At 41.9% G+C, this 22,666-nt stretch overlaps 1 protein-coding gene across 4 annotated transcripts in view; it reads right to left on the reverse strand.

The window, feature by feature from the left end:
* The window catches only part of SLC41A2 (solute carrier family 41 member 2), a 140,090-nt gene that overhangs the window by 69,188 nt on the left and 48,236 nt on the right, over positions 1-22,666 (reverse strand). For all 4 annotated transcript variants that reach the window (XM_056117241.1, XM_056117249.1, XM_056117226.1 and 1 more), the window contains exon 3: positions 6,986-7,093. In XM_056117241.1, the coding sequence (XP_055973216.1) occupies positions 6,986-7,093 (108 nt within the window). The remainder of the gene's footprint in view (positions 1-6,985; positions 7,094-22,666) is intronic.

Raw genomic sequence — 22,666 nt, forward strand, 5'->3', positions numbered from 1 at the left:
TACCACACAGTCCCAAGAGATGTTAATAACATCTACCAAATGTTGATGCAGTAACTAGTGGCATCAAGCTCTGAAAACATCTCATTGTAACATGAGAATCACCAAGTTTATGATGTTCTAATTGCTAGCAGAACTGAGTAATTCCTTCATTTTATGGCTCAAAATCTGAGTTACTGATAGTATCTGAACAGAAAAATGTAATCAGATGCCTGAAGAAAATATTTAAATATGAAATATAACTGTCATATAACTGTCACACAAATGAAGTTAAAATAAAAAGATTAACATTGAGTTCACTTTATTTTTATGGTAGTTTGTGATATAATTTGCAGTGCCTGTTTTTCCAATCATAATTCTTACAGTTAAGTTAATTTCTAAATGGGCTGGCAAGTTAAGTCTGCCATTTGAGTCTAGACAATGCTGGTAATGCTAAAGAATGTAGCTTTTAGAAATACTTTCTTGGAGCTAGCCAAAATTTTGGTTTCCCTGATAAAGCTATCAAGTTGTTTAATTGGTTGTACTCTTAACTTGTATTTATTAGAACAAAGTTCACTTTCCAACACTGTTAAACTAGAACTACCTTTACACTCTTATTCTATCACTTTCTCCTTCTTTAAATTTTGTTACTTTGGTCTTTCCATTCTGCTTTTGGCTTTTCTCTCATTTTCTAAAATTTATTTTTTGGTTTATGATACTAATAATAATTGTTTCTCGTGGTCATGATTCCAACACCACACCTATCACCAAGGACACCAATTCCTCCTCTCAACCTCCTCCAAACACAATTGTGCGGATCAGTTCCCCCATTATGTTGCCTTTGGATCTTTGTTGCTACCTCACTGAGCATCTTTAAGTCCCACATGAGAGCGATCCCTCTGTCTCTGTCCCTTTCATTCTGACTGACTTCATACAGCATGATATCCTCCAAGTTTATTCTCTCCTGTAAAAATCAGCTTTGATGGAACTGTACTGAGCTATTCACTGGGTCTTAAAATGCAAGGGAGAATCACTGGGAAAAGTTAGTGGATGGAACCAAAGGTACATAATTCCACTAAGAGCCTTCATGTAACTTCAAGTTACTCTTAGGTTAATTTTCTAAGATAAAACCTAGAGGTATACTGGGCACATAATATAGATGGATACTCAATGATCAAGTTTCAACATTAATATAAAGTTGCAAGTTTCAACATTAATATTAAGTTGGCACCAATGTCACCATTATACAAAAAGTACTGAGATTAGAAAAATATACAATTTTTTCTAATTTGATCAGTTATGTTACTATTTTATTTCTAAGTCTTAAGAAATAATTTCTTAGCACTGAGAGCTGCTAGACCGACCCTGTGGTCACTATATAATACAATATAGATGTTCACTTTCAAATGAAGAGATTTATGACCGGATTTGTCTTGATACTGCTAAAAATGATGGTGTGACCGAACTATTTGGTTTTCTTTCCTCTCATCTTATAACTGAGAAATCTTTTTGCTATTAGGTTTGAAGATTTGGTTGATAGCAACGATGTAGCATCATTGAAATAATTTCATAAAATGAGGCTTTCTACACTGCTTGATGATAATGCTGTCTAAATATTTTTTGATGAACCTGCAACTCTAACTTACATAATTTAAAATCTGACCAGAGGTGGTAGAATTGGGGCACTCCTGACAGTTCTCAATGATTAACCCATGCTCTATACTTGGGGATCACTCCTGGCAGTGCCCATATGCAATGCCAAGGTTGGAACCAGGGGTGAAGATGTGCAAGGCAAGCACTTGAATTCCTGCACTAGCTCTACAGTTCTCATAATTTTTAATTTATGATTCAACATAATACTGTCTCACACAATCCCCTGAGAAAACTTGATCTTTGAACTTTGGATCTGAAAGTCTAACAATGGAAAGATATAACTGACTTCCATGAAACCATTTTTTTAAGCAGTTATGAATTTCCATCTATATCTTAGCTTTTATTGCACCCATGTCAATTTCAGCATCTTCACAAATGATACAACATTTATAATAGATATCGGATAACATCAAAGAAATACTTGTACATTTCAAAATATATGTTTGGTTACTTATGACAGTTACAGTGAGAGAGAATTTTTCTCTGTATGCATTCACTGGTTATTATTGAATCCAGTTATTACTACCTTCAGAGTATAAAACTGAGACTCTTTTATTCAAGCAACTTTTAATATATAATCTATCTTCTATCTTGTTTTAATACCTATTATAAATGATATAATCCATTATCAAATCTCCTCTGTCATATAATTTTCATTAGGCCAAAAGTTTTCACTACTAAAATCTAGAATCAGCATTACTCTAAATCTGGGTAAGGGTGTCCCACCTTGGCTTCCTGTAGCAATGCCCCACCCCTACCATGTGAGGGGTTATGGGGCACAAGGGTTTGCCACCAGAAGCCAACCAAAGTCCAAAGTCATGCTCCAGATAGACGGGACCAAATGTCTCCTAATAAAATTCCTCGAGCCTACAACCGAAGTCTCCTCAACAAGTCAATCCACTATTATGTCCATACCCAGGGCCAGAGAGATAGCACAAGAAGTGCATGCCTTGCCTGAGACCATATATGGTTTCTTGAGCACTGCCAGGGGTGATCTCTGAGCACAGAAACATGCATAAGCCCTGAGCACTGTGAGATGTGGCTCAAAGCATTCCCCCCCAAAACAGAAATGTACACACCCAATCCAAGTTGAGCATTTGTTGGGGTATGAGGAGAGCGTGATACAGGCCCTTAAGCAAGTGTGTGGTCTTTTAAAGTGCAGGACACCATATGGCTGATGGTGCAGGGACTGACAGGCAGATCTCAGAGCAGGGACTTTCCACAACTCCGTGGACCAAAATAAACAAAAGCCCACACATGCTAAATTTGGTCTTAAGAGTTCAGACAGTCAAAAGAATACGTTTGCCCAAATAGAAAGATAGAGAGAGGGCTTTCTTTTGTAAGTGTGTGGTCCAATTTTAAATTATGTAGGTTAATACTATACAGGCAATCATTTGTCATCTTGCCCCAGGCCCATCTGTTCAACTCAACCTTCGAGAACACTTATATATAAAAATTAGACATTACACAGACATCATTATGCTGATTAAATAGGAACTGAGAGGGGCTGGAGCGATAGTACAGTGGGCAGGGCATTTGCCTTGCAAGCAGACGACTGGCGTTCAATTCCCAGCATCCCATATGGTCCCCTAAGCACCACCAGGAGTAATTCCTGAGTGCAGAGCCAGGAATAACACCTGTGCATCACCAGGTGTGACCCAAAAAGGAAATAAGTAAATAAATAGGAACCGAGAAAGGTCTCCAGTCACCAGCTTACACATCACCTTTCAGAAGTCTTGCATAAACTTTTTTTCCTATTTTGTTTTTATTTGCATAACCATCTATTACAAAGTAGTTCTCATGAATCAGACTTCATCACAAATTGTATTTTTTGCATTGTCCTTATCAAATATAATTATTTATGTAAGTTCCATCACAGCATAGGCCTTACATACCTTCCAAGTTATTCACTTATAGACTAATGAATTCTTATTGTATTCCATGGTCATAATCCACAAGTGACTTTGTTGATTCAAGTAACTTCAGATCTGATAGGTAAGTGTACTTCTTTATCAAGTATCCTCTTATCAAGTTCCACTCATGCATGCATTCATTTTTATATTTCTTTCTTTTTTGACATATGACGTTCCAGGTTCATCTTGCACTCTTACGCTCTAGCTTCTTGTGTCTCAGTTTCTAGTATTCTCAAGTCCTTTCGATATTCAGTAATTATAGTGCATACTTTAAAAATTACAGACTTTATTCTAAAGTAAATTTACCTAGGTAATTCTATTTCGTGAGGCTTCACCAACTAAATCACTCATTAATTCTCCCAAACACTACCTCTAGCTCACCAACTAACTACAAAAATCAGTAACAGGATTGGGATCCATAAATAATGTTTTAAAATAATGAATGAATATTTAAATGATTTTAAATATTAAGTACCGAGCATACTGCATACTGATGCTGAGACCAGTACAATGCATCCTTACACTGTGGAGATGGATATTGTTGGGTGTTTCATTACTGATATTGTTTATTATTTTAAAGACTTTGACAAAGTCATTCTGAGCAGATAAAAGGGAATGTTCTGAGTTTGACTTCGTCCAGGAATACAGTAGTTCCGTGGTCTTAGGTAAGTTATTCAACTGCTCTAATCCTCTTTCCCTCCATAAAAGAGAATAACAGTGCTTGTCTCATAGGATTATCATGAGATATATCCTTGAAAAGCAGTTGGCATGGTGCCTAGAACATTCTGAAAGCTCATTAATACCCAATATCATCTTATTGTCCTGGGCAGACTCTGACCTTTTATTTATAAGGAAGGGACTGAGGAAGTTCCACTGGGTATGTGTAGCATTCCCACTTAATTAAGAAAACAAAATGCTGAGCAAACATTGCTTAATGCCCTTGCTCTCCAAGAAACCTCAGGGAAATTTGCAGGGGGGAAACCTGAGGACTGGGAAAGGGAAGGAGTGGGAGAGAGATCTCTCAACAACAGTTGTTCAGCTCCTGCCTCAAAGATATTGCGCGTGCGCACGCGCGAACACACACACACACACACACACACACACACACACATTTTTCCTATTCATTGATGGATTCATTTTGCTGTAGCCTCTTTAAAGAAAATAATAAAGTTTCATAATAGCACAGCGGGTAGGGCGTCTGCCTTGCACGCAGCCAACATGGCCAACCCGAGTTCGATTCCTCCGCCCCTCTCGGAGAGCCCGGCAAGCTACCGAGAGTATTCGATATGCCAGACACAGTAACAACAAAGTCTCCAATAGAGACGTTACTGGGCCTGCTCGAGCAAATCGATGATCAACGGGAGGGCCTTTACTTTACTTTACTTATACTAAGGTCATTAAAACTCGTAATTACTCTCCCAGAACTTCTCTCTTATTTATTTATTTAATTTTTTGGGGGGCTTTTTGGGGGTCACATCTGGTAATGCTCAGGATTTATACCTGGCTCTGCACTCAGGAATCACTCCTAGCAGTGCTTGGGGGACCATATGGGATGCCGGGGACCGAACCCAGGTTGGCCACGTGCAAGGCAAACACCCCGCCCACTGTACTCTCCCTCCAGCTCACCAGGACTTCGAGCTTACATTCAATGTGCATACGGTTCAAGGGTAAAGTTTTGGGTTTTTTTTTTCTTTTTGGGTCACACCTGGCGATGCTCAGGGGTTACTCCTTGCTTTGCACTCAGGAATCACTCCTGACAGTGCTAGGGGGACCATATGTGATGCTGGGAATCGAACCTGGGTTGGCTGCGTGCAAGGCAAACGCTCTACCCGCTGTGCTACTGCTCCAGACCCGAAAAGAGTAAAGTTTTAAATCCTCTTATTCATACCCCATTTCTTCAGTGTCTATTGTATGCATACTACTCTGACAATCACAAAAGGTTTAAATACCAATCAACTCACTTTGGAACACAAAAGAACCTCACTATGTGCCTTGGCCTTGTTTTAAGTGCTGAGAAGAATGTCAAAGGGTGAGAGGAGGTTGAGTGCAGCACCTCTTCTCAGGCAGAAGAGGGTCTGTCATTCTCAGATTAGATAACCCTCAGAAAAAAAGTGCAGATGTACCAAAGTTTCTTTAAGCAGTCATCTGTTCTTGGGCACTCTGATTTTTTCCAGATTTTGGCTACTGTAAAGAGTGCAACAATGAACATACAAGTTGTCATTTCTACTATACTTTTTTGCCTCTCTGGGATATATTCCCAGAAGTGGTATTGCAAGGTCAAATGGGAGCTCAATTTCTAATTTTTTGAGAAGCGTCCATACTATTTTCCATAGGGGCTGAACCAGTCGGCATTCCCACCAGCAGTGAAGGGGAGTCCCTTTCTCCCCACGTCCGCACCAACACCAGTTGCTTTTGTTTTTTTCAGATGTGGGTCAGAAACTTTGGTACATCTACACAATGAAATACTATGTAGCTGTTAGAAAAGATGAAATCATGAAATTTGCATATAAGTGGATCAACATGGTGAGTATCAAGTGAAATAAGTAAGAAAGAGAGGGACAGACACAGAAAGATTGCACTTATATGTGGAATACAAAGTAACAGAATAGGAGAAAAACACCCAAGAGTAGTAGAGATAAGGACCAGGAGGTTTGCCCTATGGCTTGGAAGCCGGCTCACGTGCTGGGGAAAAAGGCAGCTCAGACAGAGAAGGGACCACCAAGTTAAGGGTGCTGAGAGTACCCACTCGGGTTAGGAGCTGCCAAACAGACTGTAGACCAAACACGATGGCCACTAAATACCTCTATTGCAAACCACAACACCCAAAAGGAGAGAGAAAACAAAAGGTTCACCCACAGAGGTGGGGTGGGGAGGGGATGAGGGGATGAGGGTGTGGGAGGGATACTGGGATCATTGGTGTTGGAGAATGGGCACTGGTGGAAGGATGGATACTGGATCATTGTATAATTGAAATGCAAACACAGAAGTTTGTAAGTATGTAACAGTACCTCACGGTGATTCACTAATAAAAAAAAAAGAGACAAAAGAAAAAGAAAAAAATGTGCAAGGTGCTGGAGAAGTGGTACAGCGAGTAGGGTGCTTGCCTTGTACACGGCTGACCCCAGCTTGATCCCTGGCATCCCATAAGGTCCCCCAAGCACGGCCAGGAAGGATTTCTGAGTGCAGAGCCAGGAGTTGCCCCTGAGCATCAACCAGTGAGGCCCAAGTACCGAAATAAATAAAAGTTCAGGATATAGTATCAAGCTGAGGTTCAGAAATTTATCAGGGGAAGAAAAAAAAAAAGAATCCCTAGCAAGATCCAGGCACGGTCTTGCAAACTGAAGGTAGCCCAATCTCCCCGGCCCTGCCCCCCAAATTTCCCAATACAAGTTTTTCCTAAGTAGAGAACCACCACAGGGAATATGTATATTATTAAAACTTACTGCAGTGGACAATCTGGACGCCAACGTCATTTCCAAGTTTCCTTTGAGACCAAGAAGAGCAGGAACTAAAATGAAAACTTCAGTAACTTTTTTGAACACCTCCCAATGCTGTAAAGGAAAAAAAAAATTGTTTATATCCTAACAACAACAACAAAAAAACCACACACATTAATATCAAAGACATTTTTAAGACTTTTTTTTTTTCCCAATAGCATGCCTTCATTCTGAATGGCACTGGTGATGCTATCAGTGATTATTTAGTTTACTCTCAGTGACATTCAGTGCTTTGAAACCATAAGCCACGTTAGGAGAGTGATGGCTGAGCATCACTATATCCCTTAAATCACGACATAGCTGGCTCTAACACTCTTGAGTTGCACTTTGCACTATAATAAAGGTAACAGTCAATATAGTTCTTAGGGACAGACTCAAGGGCCAGATAACCTGGATTTTTAAAAATTAAATCATTTATTTCAAAATCTGAAATAAGAGTTTAGGAGATAGGGTTACAAGCGTTTGTGCTTATAGCATTGATGTACACAGTTAGGCAAACCACCAGCACCAAGGTTTTTTCAACTCTCCATCCCACCACCCAGATTTAAACCTTTGTTTCAACACTAATTAAAATCCCACAGGGAAAATACAGTAGGAATAACGTAAAAGCCCACAAATAAAGAAGTTTAATGATTTTCCCAAGAAAAATTCAAAAAGACAGGATATAGGTTTGATTGTAGAGGTCTTGAGCCATCCCATTTCCATCCCCCCACCCCCCCATTTTAGACAAGCGCTCGCCAAACTCACAAAAAGAGCTCATACAAAAAGGCCCAATTGGAAATAAGAATAGTTATTATTCCAGGCATGGATCCATCATCACCTAACAGCATGAGCCTTGATGAGTCATAGATCTTTCTCATCTCAAGCTCTTCACCCATAAAATAAAGATACAATCTTCCCTGTCTAGCCCTTTGGAAATACCACAATGATGAAAGTAATGGGCACTGAAATGCTTTATAAATTGAAAAGAACTTACAATGACTTAATAACACAAAGTCATATTCTGTAAATATACCTATGAGCTAACTGTTCTAGTAAGAGACCTTCTGGACTAAGCATATTCATTTATGCCCCAAAATAACCAAGTCTCAGAGCTTCATCACTAAGATCAAGTCAGTTGAGAAAAAAGGAAGCCAAATCCATAAGATACATGAAAAACAAAATCTGTCCATGTTTCCCCAGACACTTCTTCAAATGCGCCTAGGAGTCAAACCAAGAGAGAGAGTTTAGAATATGCTTATCGAATCAGTTATCACAGAAGTTCAGGTTCAAAGGATTTACCAGAAAAAAATCCTTGTCCAGGGTTCAGGGTTCGTCAATTAAGGATGGACCAGAAAAATAAAATAAGGCAGCTTGTAGAAATATGGATGGAACTAGAGGATATCATGCTGAGAGAAGTGAGTCAGGAAAAAGGGAGCTATACAGAAGGATCTCGCTCACATGTGGGACTGAAAGATACACAGCCTGGGGCTGGAGCAATAGCACAGCAGGTAGGGCACGCGGCCGACCCAAGTTCGATTCCCAGCATCCCATACGGTCCCCGAGCACCTCCAGGAGTGATTCCTGAGTGCATGAACCAGGAGTAACTCCTGTGCACCGCTGCGGGGGGCCCCGCCAGACCACTCTCCGGCCTGCGGAGGTGGCCCTAGGATCCGTAGGTACTGGGAAGGACCGACCGAATGAACACGAGACACAGGAGACAGAATGCAGCTCAGAAACAGAGAGAAAAAGGGACAGGACTTTATTGGGGGCAATCAGGGTATATATCCATTAGTGAGGCAGCTACACAAAAGGTCGTGCCCATATATGGTTAGGAAGGTTTGTTTTCACCTATCATGCATTACAAGGTTTATGTGTATCTGGTACCAGACACGAGGTGATTACACAAAGGGCCATGTCCATATGATTTACCAGACATGAGGTAGATACACAAAGAGCCATGTCCATATGATTTATAAAATTTACATGCATCACGTACCAGACACAAGATAGTTACTTCTTGTTATTACTGACAGCCATGACAGATGTTCTCTCAGGATAACCATACATCAAGATAACCATACATAGCACTGGTTTTGCCTGTTGCGGGGTCACGTAGGTCAAGATGACCATACATAGCACAGGCTGTACCTGCCGTGGGGTCGTAGGTCAGGATGACCATACAGGCACTTAGGCCTTGGTCAGTTAAAGGGCCAGCTTCCCACACACCACCAGGTGTGACCCCCCCAAAACAGATACACTGCCAGGTAGTAACAAGGGGCCAAAGGCAACACAACTGGGGGTGGGGTTTGACAAGGAGAGACATTGGGGTAATGGGGTCCATGTCAGAAAGAAGTGAGCGCACTGGTGATGGGTGTGGTGTTGGAACTACCCACATGGGATACCATCAGTATTGTTAAGTCAGAGAACGTTAATCAGTAAAAGTCTAAAAAATAAAAAATGAAACACACACAAAAGCAGTAGGGTCCCACAGCATCCCACATTCCATAATACATATATATATATATAAAAAAACCCACCTAACAATTTTGCCCACATTTGTGTGTGGGTCAGGAAGTATGGTAAGTGGGGCAAGAATGATAGTAGAGTGGGTAGCGTGCTTGCCTTGCACGCAGCTGATCAAGCCAGTTGAGAAAAAGGAAGCCAAATCAGATAAATAAAAAATAAATAGGAATATCTGATCTGAATTGAATACATGTCCATGTTTCCCCAGACACTTCTTCAAATGCATCTCACCTGCATCTCAGAGGGTCTCGCAAGTTTCACCAAGACTAATCGCTGAGCGCAGAGCCAGGAGGAAAACCTGCGCACTGCCAGGTGTGGTACAAAAACCAACCCTGCCCCCCGACCAAAGATTCTGGTATGATGGAAATGTGTCTCTCAGAGATGGTAGTGGTATCGGCAACGGTGAAGATGATGAATAATAATAGATAATAATAATAAAACATAAATACTATCTAATGTTCAATGATTGCTTGTTATATTGGTTTGTCATACCAATGTTCTTTAAATATGCTCATTTAATCCTTACAACAAACCTCAAAGATACCACTCTTATCAGAAGAGACATAATTCAGGATACCAATGTCGTAATTTGTTTTGTTTTACTTTGGTTGCTACAGCTGACTTGAGGGCTCCTTCTGAGTGCTTGCCTTGGGAGGAATCCCTCCCAGAAGTGCTCTAGGAACCATGGCGTGCTGGGGATAAAATCTGGGTGTCTAATATGCAAAGCATAAGCTCTAGCCTATTGAGCTCTCTTGCCAATCAGAACACTTGCCTCCCTAATTTTCATTTTAGGCACACCAGGGCCAGAGAGAGACCTCAAAGGACTGGACTGCACGTGGGAGGCCCAGATTCGCTCTGCAGCACTGCACGGTCCCTCAAGCAATACTCTGAGCACTGAGCTGGGAGTAACCCCAGCAGCTTCGGGTGCCATCCAACCCCCACAAAAGTAAAACCCACCAGATTAACACCCAATGTAATCATACCTCGGATCTACTGGGATGTACTCCTTTGGATCACTTTACCGCCCTTTCTGTATTCAATTCAGATCAGATATTCCTGTGGGAATCACTAACCCTTGAGCATTGCTGTAACAACATGAGCTATTTAATTATGAGTTTCCTAACTCACACTAAACAAATTCTTCCTCTGTCTCTCCCTGTCCACAGAGGTGTGCTTCTAGAGGTTCCCAGGCATTCCTAGTTCACAGTACCCTCCAGTATCTGAAACAGCTTTCACAGCACTCCTGACCAAAAGAGCAACATTAACGGCCCTCTGTCTCATGAAACTAGGTCGAAACTGAAGCATTTGCTTCCTGATGATTTGAAAATACTTTGAATAAAGAATACAAATGGAAATTGAAAATAAAATCGGGCCCTAGAAATGTAATTACTTATTAGAGGGATGTTTGTGACCTACATGGGGCACTGTGGGACTTCTCAACCCTTGCTGAAAAATGACCTCTTCGTTTCAGGTTCTATTTTTTCCATGATCCAGACTTTCTTCCCTCAATTTTCATTGTGGTGCCATGATTTACAATACTGTCAGTATTGATAATTTCAGGCATACCTTGTTCCAACACCACACCTATTACCCGGTGCCTGCTTCCTTCCCAATGTCCCAAGACCCCTCCCATCCACAAGCTCAGTCTATAGGCAGAGTCTCCAGTTCTGATGATGTCTGGGGCTGATGGCTGTGCCTTTACTATTGCCCTTTATATACCGTACCAGAAAGATTTTTTTTTTATTGTGGAGGTGGCAACAATTTTGCACAAAAAGATAAATAATGCTCCTGAAATGATCCAAACTTGTAAATAGATTGTAAGTTGATTTTAAAAATGTTTCCAAAGCTACATTTCTATATATATTAAATATTTAATAATATGGAATAATTATATCCTAGCACATGTTATAATTGACAGGAAATAGATAAATCTATAAAATTGGCAAGAGGAGGGAATTAAAATTTAAAGGAAAATCTGAAGAGGCCTATAAAAATTTGAAAGTGTGTTTTATCCTAAAAAGGTAGTATTGTTTGGGGGGCCAGGATGATAGTACAGAAGGTAGGATGCTTGCCTTGCATGTGGCAAACTGGGTTCTATCTCTGGAACCCCATATGGACCATGAAACACCACCAGAAGTGCTCCTAAGTGCAGAGCCAGGAGTACCCCTAAACATTACTAGCTGTGTTCCCCCCAAAAAAGAGGTAATGTTGGTTTTATGACAGAAAATGCCATATTATAGACAATGCTTATAAAAAAAAGAAAAAAAAATCCATAGATAAAAATAAGAATCACCTCGGAGAGCCCGGCAAGCTACCGAGAGTATCTCGCCCGCACCGGCAAAGCCTGGCAAGCTCCCCGTGACGTATTCGATATGCCAAACACAATACCAACAAGTTTCACAAAGGAGACGTTACTGGGCCCACTCGAGCAAATCGATGAACAACGGGAGGACAGTCCTACAGTGCTAAATAGAAAAGGAAATAAACAGAATGTTCACTAAGAGTCTAAAACCCTCGACAAGCGAGGAATAAACAAATATTTTTTTAATCTAGCAGAGAGCAACCATAAGTGCCAAGAGCAAATGCCATTCTCAGTGAAGAGGGGATGAGAAGTTTGTTTTGTCTTTTAAAGTTGGAAATGATCACTTTGGACAAGAACTGAGTGCTGAAAGTAGGTAAAGGGATATGCATGATAACCTCTCAGTACCTATATTGCAAACAACAATGCCCAGAAGGAAAGAGAGTGCGGGAGGTGAGGGGGAGGGTAAGTGGAAGGGGAAGGAGGCGGAGGGGGAGAAGGAGGAGGAGAAGAGGAGGAGGAGGAGGAGTAAAGGTTCCTGCTGGATCAGGGGGGCAGAGGGGTAAGGAGGAGGGTGGTGGGAGGGAAACTGGGGACACTGGTGATGGAATATATACACTGGTGAAGGGATGGGTATTGGAATATTATATGACTGAAACCCAATCATGAACAACCGTGTAACTGTGTATCTCATGGTGAGCCAATTAAAAATAGAGGAAAATCCTTTGATTTTTCTGGAAAAACTTTCAAGACCATGAATTGTCTAAGCTGTTGCTGGTACATGAATCTTTGCATCATTCCTTCAAGTCTGAAGGATAATCTAGCTGGTCATAGAGTATTCTTGGTGACATGTTAAATTTCACTGGGGTTTGGTGAAAATTGAGGTGTTTGTTGTTGCTATTCTCCTCTAGCCTGTATTGTCTAGATAGATCTGCTCTGTATCTTATGGGAGTTCTTCCGTATGTGAGTTCTTTCTGGGATCTTGTTGCTTTCAAGTCTCCTGTCTGTCTTCAGCTTTTGTCAGTCTGGTCATATTGTGTCTTGGAGTTTTCCTATTTGGGTCCATTCTAGCTAGAACCCTTTGGGTTTCAGGGATCTAGGTGCCTGCCCTCCTCAACTCTGGGAAATTATCTACAATTTCTTTGACAAGTGGTTCTTCATCAAGTTTGTCTTCCCATTTCTCAGAGACTGATGATTCTTGTATTGTTCCTCTGAAAGTCATTCCGTAATCCTCTTGTGTGCTGTTCATTTCTTTGCAGAAGAAATTTCTATTCTCTATTGTTTTCTAGATGTTCCCTGCATTTCTTCTTGGAGATCATCATCACTTTTTTTTTTTTTTTTTTTTTTGCTTAGCTGCTATTACTCTAATACTTGGGCCTTTTGTTGAGTTTTTTTCCCCTACCAATCATACTCTTCAGTTCAGTCTCCTCTGGTTACAGTTTTCTCCTTCCTGCTTTCATAGTTTCCTGTGCTTTATTGACTACCTGTACCATTGTTTCTTTTATCTCATTAAACATCATCATCCTGGTGTCCAAAAATCATTATACGAGAGGCCACAGAGCTGACTGGTACTGATAGAACCTTCCATGCCATTATCCTCACTCACTGAGCTTGGTGGGCTCCTGTGGGGTTTTCTCAACTGTGTCTGCTCTGCTCTGGGGGTGAATCTTTGTGGTTCACTTTGTAGGAGCTCCTCCTGGAAGAATTAAGCTGGGATTTGCTCTACTGGTCCTCATTAAGTGTCAGGAGGCGTAAGTGTGTGCAATGTAGGGCGGGTAGTGGGTAAGTAGAGATCCTCAGGGTACAAAGCAGCAGAGAACAGAGTTAGGAGTGGGAGGTGTGGATATGGGTCTGAAAAGCTGAAGACACAAAGGGTCTTAGACATGGATGTGGGTCCACAGAGACAGCAGAAGTGGAGCACTAAGGCTGCTGGGGCCTCGGTAGAAGAAAGGGGAATCAGCTTCCAGTTCTACAAAGGCCCCAGAAATTATCAGCCAGAAGATTCTCACCTGGATAACTGAATGAGCCAGCAAAGGCTGTTACCCATTCTGTTCGCACAATATCACTGTTCCGAGAGCCAGAGAGATAGATGGTATGGCAGTTAAGGCACTTTCCTTGTACATGGCTGACCTGGATTTGATAGCGCACATTGCATAAGATGTCCCCACCTCAGTCAGGAGTGATCTCTGGGTACAGATTCAGGAGTAAGTTCTGTGTACCACTGCACCACTGGGTATGGCCCCTGTCCCTCCTCCCCAAAGAAAAAGTTTAAGAACCGATACCAAGAAAAATAGAAATAAAATGTCAAAGGTTGTATCACCTCAAACCATAGTTTTTTAAAATATCCAATTAGCCATCTTTGTCCTTCCCTCAAAAGCTTGAAATATCCAGAGCATACCTAGAGTTTATAGACACACAAGAAAATATGAGACTAGTGACTGGCATTCTATCCGTCGAAGGGAAAGGCTCTTTGCTCAGATTACCTGATTGAAGGTCTTCTATGAGTTTTACTATACTACTTGCAAACAGAAAAAATGTACATTACCTTCTTCATTAAGGTAAGTACATACAGGCCGGGATGTGATTCAGTGGTAGAACATATGCCTTGACTATGTAAGGCACAGGGCTTGATCCCCAGCACCATAAATTATAACTTAAAATAAGTTATATAACTTAAATAATTACCATAATGGTAGTTATTGCAAATGACTGTGCTCTGTATGTGCCTGTACACCGGGACAAAAAACAATATTAAATATTTCTATGCTGTGACACCAAGATGTATTATTAACTTTGATGCCAGGAAGTGATAATTCAGAAAGGGATGCTGAAACTTCTAGTGTCCAGCATCCCTGGAGTGGAGGGCTATGTGGTACCAGAGGTGGAACCCAGGATTTCACAGAGGCTAGACCTATATTCTAACACATGCACCATACCACTAACCTCTTCACATCATATTTAACATGTGTGGTCCATGTTTGTTTTTATATAAAATGTGAAACTTATGATGAGATTTATTCATTTGCCTGCAGATGTCTAGTTGCTCCAGTGCCATTTGCTGAAAGGGAGATTATTTTTCTCAATGAATTTCTTTCACACCTCCATCAACAAGCAGCAAGACATGTGTGTGGGTTTTTCTCTGGGAGTCTGCCCGGTTACAGAGATCTCTGTCTCTCCCTCCACTGATCTCACTGAGTCTTGGTAATGCAGTCTTTCCAGAAATCCGGCCTGATTTCTGATTCATCCCTCTTTTGATTCTTCAAAATCATTTAAAAACTATTTCATGCTCTTTTCCTTTGCATCGTTGACTATTATTTATCTCTCTGAAAAATCCTGCTAGGATTTAAAAAGACTGTGTAAACCCAAATATCACTTCTAGGAGAATTAACCTTACGTTGTCTTCCAAGTCATGAATATGATTCATGGCTCCAATTATTTAGATCTTTCATTAATGTTTCATAGTTTTCAGCATATAAAATCCTCCACAGGTGGACAAAGTGATAGTGCAGTGGGTAGGGCACTTGCATCATATATGGCTGACCTGGGTTTGATCCCTGGTTTCCCATACGTTCCCCAAGCATCTCCAGGAGTGATCCCTGAGAGCAGAGCCTGGAATAAGCCGTGAGAACCATGGGCTGTGGCCCCAAAAGCCCAGAGAATAATAATAAGTGAAATAAGATCCTCTACATATCTTGTTCATTGACATTTAGTACTTATTTTAGTAACTATTATTATATTTTATTTGAATATCCACATAACCATTGCAGTGAACAATTTTATGTATATTATATTCCATACCTGGAAACCTTGCTGAACTTGTCAGGTTTTTTTCTTTTTTTAATCCTCATTTTTTTTGTGGGGTGGGGGGTGCTGGGGAGTATCACACCTGGTGATGTTCAGGAATTACTCCACTTTGCAATCAGGAATTACTCCTGGCGGTGCTCAGGGATCGAACCCAGGTGGGCTGCGTGCAAGATAAATGCTGTGCTATCACTCTGGCCATCGAATTCATCAATTCAGACCTGTTGAGCACTTGGGATTTTTTTTTTAGTAAAAAAATCACATCGTCTGTAAATAAGAAGTTTTTTCCCTTTCCAATATGCATCTCTCAAGTTATTTGTTTCACTGGGCTAGAGTGATAGCACAGCAGGTAGGGTGTTTGCCTTGCAAGCTGCCAACATGGCCGACCCGAGTTCGATTCCTCTGCCCCTCTCGGAGAGCCTGGCAAGCTACCGAGAGTATCTCGCCCGCATGGCAAAGCCTGGCAAGCTACCCATGGCGTATCTGATATGCCAAACACAATAACAATTGTCACAATGGAGACATTACTGGGCCTGCTCGAGCAAATCGATGAACAACGGGAGGACAGTGACAGTGATAGTCTCTACTCATTTTTCCTGATATTAATAATATATATATGTTATTTTTTCTTCTCTACCTTGTAATCTTTATTATTTCCTCTGTGATTGAGTCTGAGCCTCACACATGCAAAATATGTGCTCTAGCCTTCTGAGCTATCTCTTGCATTCTCTGACATTTTTTAAAATCAGGTTGGTTTTAATACCAAGTTTTTTTATCAAATCTTTATATGCTCTGATATTATACACTACCTAGTCTATGATATGCAAATATATCTTCCTATTCAGTAAGCAGTCTTTTCATTTTTATAACAGTTTCTTTCACGGGGTACACACCGAGTCTCATATAGTCCTATTTGCTTACTTTTGTTTTGTTTCCCTTGCTGTTGGAGGTATTGCTACAAAGACATCTTCTTTAGAGGTGAGAAAGTGGTGCTCAAGGGGCCTGTGAGCCCCTTCTAGTGGTTCTTGACAAACCAGGTTGGTGATTCAATAGAAGGACCAGAAGATGCAGTGCATCTTGGTCCTGTGATGCCAGGGATTATCCGGGCCACTTGGATGGTGCTTGGAGCCTCCAGGCTTGCATCGGGCCCTGTTTCAGGGTCCAGGGAGTGATAGGGATTGAACGGGGATGAACACACGCAAGGCCTGTGCCTTAACCCCCGTATTATGTCTCTGCCACCCACAAAAACATCTTCAAGAATCAAACTTAAAAGCAAATTATCCAGACACACAAAAGAATCTCGAAACCAAGCAGCTCGCTGCAGAGATGCCCCTGGACTTAGCGCCAGCCTGGTTTCACTGGGGCACTTCAGATGGGAGCAGGTGTTGTGTCCCTTCGTCTGCCCCCTAGGAATCCCGGTGGCTGCCATCTTCCAGAACCCAGTGAAAAGCCCAGGTATGGGGGACCAGTGATGGGAAACACCAGGCCTCATGGGATAGGGGATGGGCCTGACCTTCCCACCTCCCCACCCCTATGGGACCCTGGTTGCCATGCCCACAAGCTGCCTCCGCTTAAGCGCATTAACAGCCTTGAGCCAGAGACACACAAAAGAATCTCAGAACCAAGCAGCTCACTGCAGAGAATTCTCCAGACCTTAATTATCTAAAATTTTAGTTTCTAGGAGTGGCCGTGGGAGTGTGACGTCCTATGTTATTCATAGTGAGCAATACAAATAAATTATCGAGCATCTGCCTGTTCAGCAGGTTTGAAATTCAAAATAATGGTGGTGGGAAGGTGTGATGGCGATGGGACTGGTGTCAAAATATTGGCTGTAATCCATTACTGTGAACAACTTTATGAAAATTTTTTAAAAATTTAAAAAGCAAAGTATCCACGTTTACTTCTGTTTTACGGTTTCAGATCTTATATTAAGACTTCAAATCATTTTGAGGAATTGTATGTGAGTATATATGGCATAAGACAATGATTGATTTTTTGCAGTCTTTATATCTGAATGTTCACTTTTCCCAAGACAGTTTATTAAATTCTATATTAAATATCATAAACTAATATTTTTGTTAGTTTTCAGTGTCTGTGCTTTTAATTAGCTATTAATATGTATGTGTACTTGTTCTATTGAGCTGTGTATTGATTTTTATTTCTAATGCTATGACGTCGTCGTTTACTATTAGTGTGAGGCTTTAGTATGAAATTGGAGTGTGCAATATCTCCTTTTGTTCTTTTCTCCCCCATGACTGTTTTGGCTATTTGTGGCCTTTCATGTAGTTTCATTTTATGCTTTCCATGCTATTTCTATAAATAATGACATTCAGTTTTTGAGCGGGATTACATTGGCTCTGTATACTGCTTTCGGTAATATGGCCATATTAGCAATATTTGTTCGCCCACTCCATAAGCACTGTCCACCTCTCCGGATTGTTTTGTTTTTCAATATTCAATTTCTTTCAGTAGCACTGGTTTTCAATGTTTATATCTTTTACCTCTTTAAATTTATTTCTAGGTATATTGTTTTTGGTGCAGTCATACACAGTATGTTTTTATTTCTCTTTCTGATGGTACATTCTTTGCAAAGTTTAATCAATGCTGCATACTTATTTTGTAGCCTGTGGCATCAATGCACTTATGTTTCCTAATAAAGCCTTTGGGCCTTCTATGTATAAAATCATATCAACTAGCAAAAAGAGAATTTTATCTAATCTTTTCCTGCTTGAATGCCTTTTATTTGCTTTTGGCAGGGACGGGGTGGCTTTGGACCACACCTACCTGTGCTCAGGGCTTACTCCTGGCTCTGGTTCGGTGCTCAGGGATCACCCCTGGTGGGCTATGGGGGACCAAACGAGTCCGGGAATCCAACCTGGGTGAGTCACATGCAAGGCGAGCACTGTATCCACTGAACTATCTCTCCAGACCCTAACTGTTCCATAAAGCACAGTCTTTGAGAATACTTATTTCATTTTTATGATTTTAATACCTGCAGCAGTATTAAAATTTTATAAAATTAGAAAAGAAACTCTTTCCAAGTATACATATGCTATTCTTATAAATACTTCCCTGAAATAAGTATTACATCAAAGGACTATACATAATGAAATATGTAGGTATTCTGTCTAGCAGTCTGTACTCATATTATTCCTATAGAGATGATCATCCTATAACGGTTACATCTTCAGATCAATTAAAATATCCAGGTAAAAAGCCAACTAAATCAGACTTATTCATTTTAGCAGTTGTGCTACTGCTCTAACAAATCAAAACAAGCCTATTTCAGGTTGCAGGTAAGTCTGGTCCGCCTTAAAATTATAATATTTTAAAATCCGATACATTTCTTAACACAGTTCTTTTCATATCTTTTCTCACCTCACAAGATAAAAATTATGTTTCTATTTGCATATATTTTCCATTGAAGTAAAAATATTATCTGTTGAAAAGTATCTTAAGAGTTACAAGTGACATACAATTTCCTTTAGGGAGTCAACGATGAGAGAGGAGCATATTACAAGATAACAGAACTCTCCCATAGCCAATTTTTTCTGGTTGCTGATTGACAACTGATAGTAACAGAGTCATAACACTAACAGCAAAACTGACCAACAAATATGGATAATTAACTACTTTTAAAAGAGTTATAGCATTTGTGGAGTATAAAGTAACGATGGGAGACGAACACCCAAGGATAATAGAGATAAGGACCAGGAGGATTGCTCCACGGCTTGGAAGCAGGCCTCACATGCTGCGGGGGAAAGGCAGCTCAGATAAAGAAGGGACCACCAAGTAAAAGATGCTTGGAGGGCCCGCTCAGGATGGGAGATGTGTGCTGAAAGTAGACTATAGACCGTACATGATGGCCACTTGATGCCTGTATTGCAAACCACAACACCCCATGGGAGAGAGAGAGTAAAAGGGAATGCGCCTGCCACAGAAGCGAAGGGTGGGGGTGGGGGTGAGGTGGGGGAATGGGGAGGTGGTGGGTGGGATACTGGGACCATTGGTGGTGGAGAATGGGCACTGGTGGAGGGATGGGTACTCAATCGTATGAAACGTAAGCACAAAAGTTTGTAAGTCTGTAACTGTACGTCATGGTGATTCAATGAAAAAAAAAAGAAAAGAAAAGGAAAAAAGAAAAATATATATAATAAATAAATAAATAGAGTCATAGGGCCAGAGTGATAGTATAGCGGGTAGGACATTTGTATGCACAAGGTCGAATGGGGTTTGATCTTTGGCATCCCATAAGGTCCCCCAAGCACTACCAGGGCAATTCCTGATTGCAGAGCCAGGAGTAACCCCTGAGCATCACTGGGTGTGACCCAAAAAGAAAAAAAAAAAAAAAAAAAAGAGAGCGAGAGAGAGATATAAATAGATAACTTTGTAATCAGATCAAATGAAGAGCTCCTGCAAATCAGTGTGCCGCTTCTGTGTTTTAAAATAATGAAAGACTCCAAGCTGCTGGGTTCTGCATTAAGTCCTTGTGCTTCTGGGGCCATGGCCGTGCTGGAGAGCCGCTCGCGGGGGGTGACTGGTGACCTCGGTAGGGCGTGAAGGACGGACCGGAACGCCCCCAACCCATGAGGTTTTAGTCGCCCCCACTCCCCCGGCTCATACCTGCTGTCCACAAGGCTCCCATGTGGCCGCCATCTTTCTTTCCAGAGGGAGGAGGGCGGAAGGGAGCAACACCCTTTCCCCTCTGGGCAGAAATGATTGCCTGGATTAACGCATAGTCCTTTCACTTTTCTGCTCCAAGCTGCTGGGTTCTGCATTAGGTCATTGTGCTTCTGGGGCTGTGGCCGTGCTGGAGAGCCGCTCGTGGGGGCAACTGGTGGCCTCGGTGGGGGTGACTAAAACCTCATGGGAAGGGGGGCGTTTCGCTCCGCCCTTCACGCCCTACCGAGGCCACCGGTTGCCCCCCGCGGGCGGCTCTCCAGCACGGCCACGACTCCAGAACACAGAAACCAATTTCTTAACTATCTGACTTTCAGTAGAAATACTTCCAGGGTCAATAGGTAAAATAGCAGAAATCCAAAACCAATATTTAATTCTTGAACCCAGCTGTAGAAAGCAAATCACTTCACAATGCTTTTTCAGCATGTCTGATTTTGGGGGGGGGGGGGTAAACTCTAAATAATAGTGGTGAATCTTATTGAAACAATGAATCTAATCAAAGCAGATAGAGTGTTAACTAGAATTCATCTGCCTCACAGGGACGGGGAGGGGTGGGGGGTGGGGTTTTATTGGGGTTCTTCAGGGTAAAAAATAAGTATTGGTAAAGGGAAATGTGTTTGATATTTGCATGACTGAGACATAAACCTGAAAGCTTTGTAACCTTTCCCACAGTGATTCAATAAATAAATTAAAAAAAAAACTAATGAAAGACACGTGGGCCAGAAGGACAGTGGCGTGTGAAGAGCGCTTCTCTCGCACACGGCTGGCCTGGGTGCAGTCCCAGGCACCCCAAACGATCCCCTGGGCTCACCAGGAATGATCCCTGCACTCTGAGCCAGGAGTATACCTGGCTGGATGTGAACTAAAAGCAAAAACAAAGCCAAAAAGTAATTCATTTAAGAAATATATAACAGGACAGGAAAGACAGCATAAGGGGCCGAACATGTGGCTGACCCCAGCACCCCAAAACACCATGAGATACAGGCTTAAAGTCCCCTCAAGCACCACCAGGGTGCTCTGGAGACGCAAAATTAATTTGAGGGACGCTGAGTGATAACTTGAGCCACATCCAGCTGTGCTCAGGGCTTATTCCTGGTTCTGTGCTTAGGTTTCACTGCTAGAGGTGCCAGGGTTGAACCTCGGTTGAGTTGCATGCAAGGCAATTACTCTACTCCCTGTACTATCACCTGGTCCCATGAATTAATTTTTTCAAAATGTAAATATCTAGGGGCCAAAATCTCATTATAAAGAAATAGGGCACTTATCTTGCACACAGCTGACCTGGGTTCGATCCCTGTCATCCCATATGATCCCCCAAACCCCTCCAGGAGTGATCCCTGAGCACATAGCCAGGAGTACGTCTTAGGCACTGCTGGGTGTGAGCAATAGCTCTGCCACCTCTCCCTCTCCCCCCTCCCCCACCACCAACACACACACATACCAGAAAAAAGGAAGTATCTTAGGTCTGGAGAGACAGTACAAGAGGTAAGGCACTAGTCCTGCAAACAGCCAACAGAGGTTTGATCTCCAGCACCACATATGGTCCCTCAATCCCCACCAGGAGTAATCCCTGGGCAGAGAGCCAAGAGTAAGCCCCGTGGACTGCTGGGTGTGGACCAGAAAATAATTTCTTAATTGAATTAGGGAAATATTGAAGCAGAGAGATAATACAGTGGGTAGGGCGTTTGCCTTGCACACAGCCAATCCAGGTTCGATCCCCAGTGCCCTATAAGGTCTCTGAGACCACACAGGAGTGATCCCTGAGTGAGAACCAGGTGTTACCCAACCCCCCCCCCCCCCAAAAAAAGAAGTACTTATGGTGGACTGTAAATTGGGAAAATCTCTTTAAATGTGTTAAATATATTTAAAATTTTGTAGATACGGTCAAATTGCTTTTTGAACGCATACAATCTATCCTAATACCCAGAAATTCCTTTTTTTAGTTTTTGGCATCTAAAAGATTTATACAGCCCTTCGACCTGCTGCTCTGCCAGCCCGGGTGAGGCTGCCTCTGTCTGACATCCTGGGCTGCTCCAGCGCAGAGCAGAAGCCCTGCATTCTCATTAGCTCCCAGCAGTCTCCACACTCGACTGAGACATGTAAACGGTCCCGCACCACAGCCCCGAAGCATGACAGATCTACTCAGTGATTCTTCCTGCCTTCCTTGGGTGAAGACAGGCAGAGAGGAAGGAGAGTGACCTCAGCTTAATCCCTCAGCATCTTCCTTTTGCTGCTGCTGCTGTTTGGGGGCCACACCCAGCAATGCTCAGGGATCACTCCTGGCGGTTGCTTTGGGGACCATATGGGATGCCGGGGATTGAACCTGGGACGGCTGTGTGCAA

Source organism: Sorex fumeus, unplaced genomic scaffold, assembly GCF_029834395.1.
Source record: "Sorex fumeus unplaced genomic scaffold, SorFum_2.1 ptg000003l, whole genome shotgun sequence".
NCBI lineage: Eukaryota > Metazoa > Chordata > Mammalia > Eulipotyphla > Soricidae > Sorex > Sorex fumeus.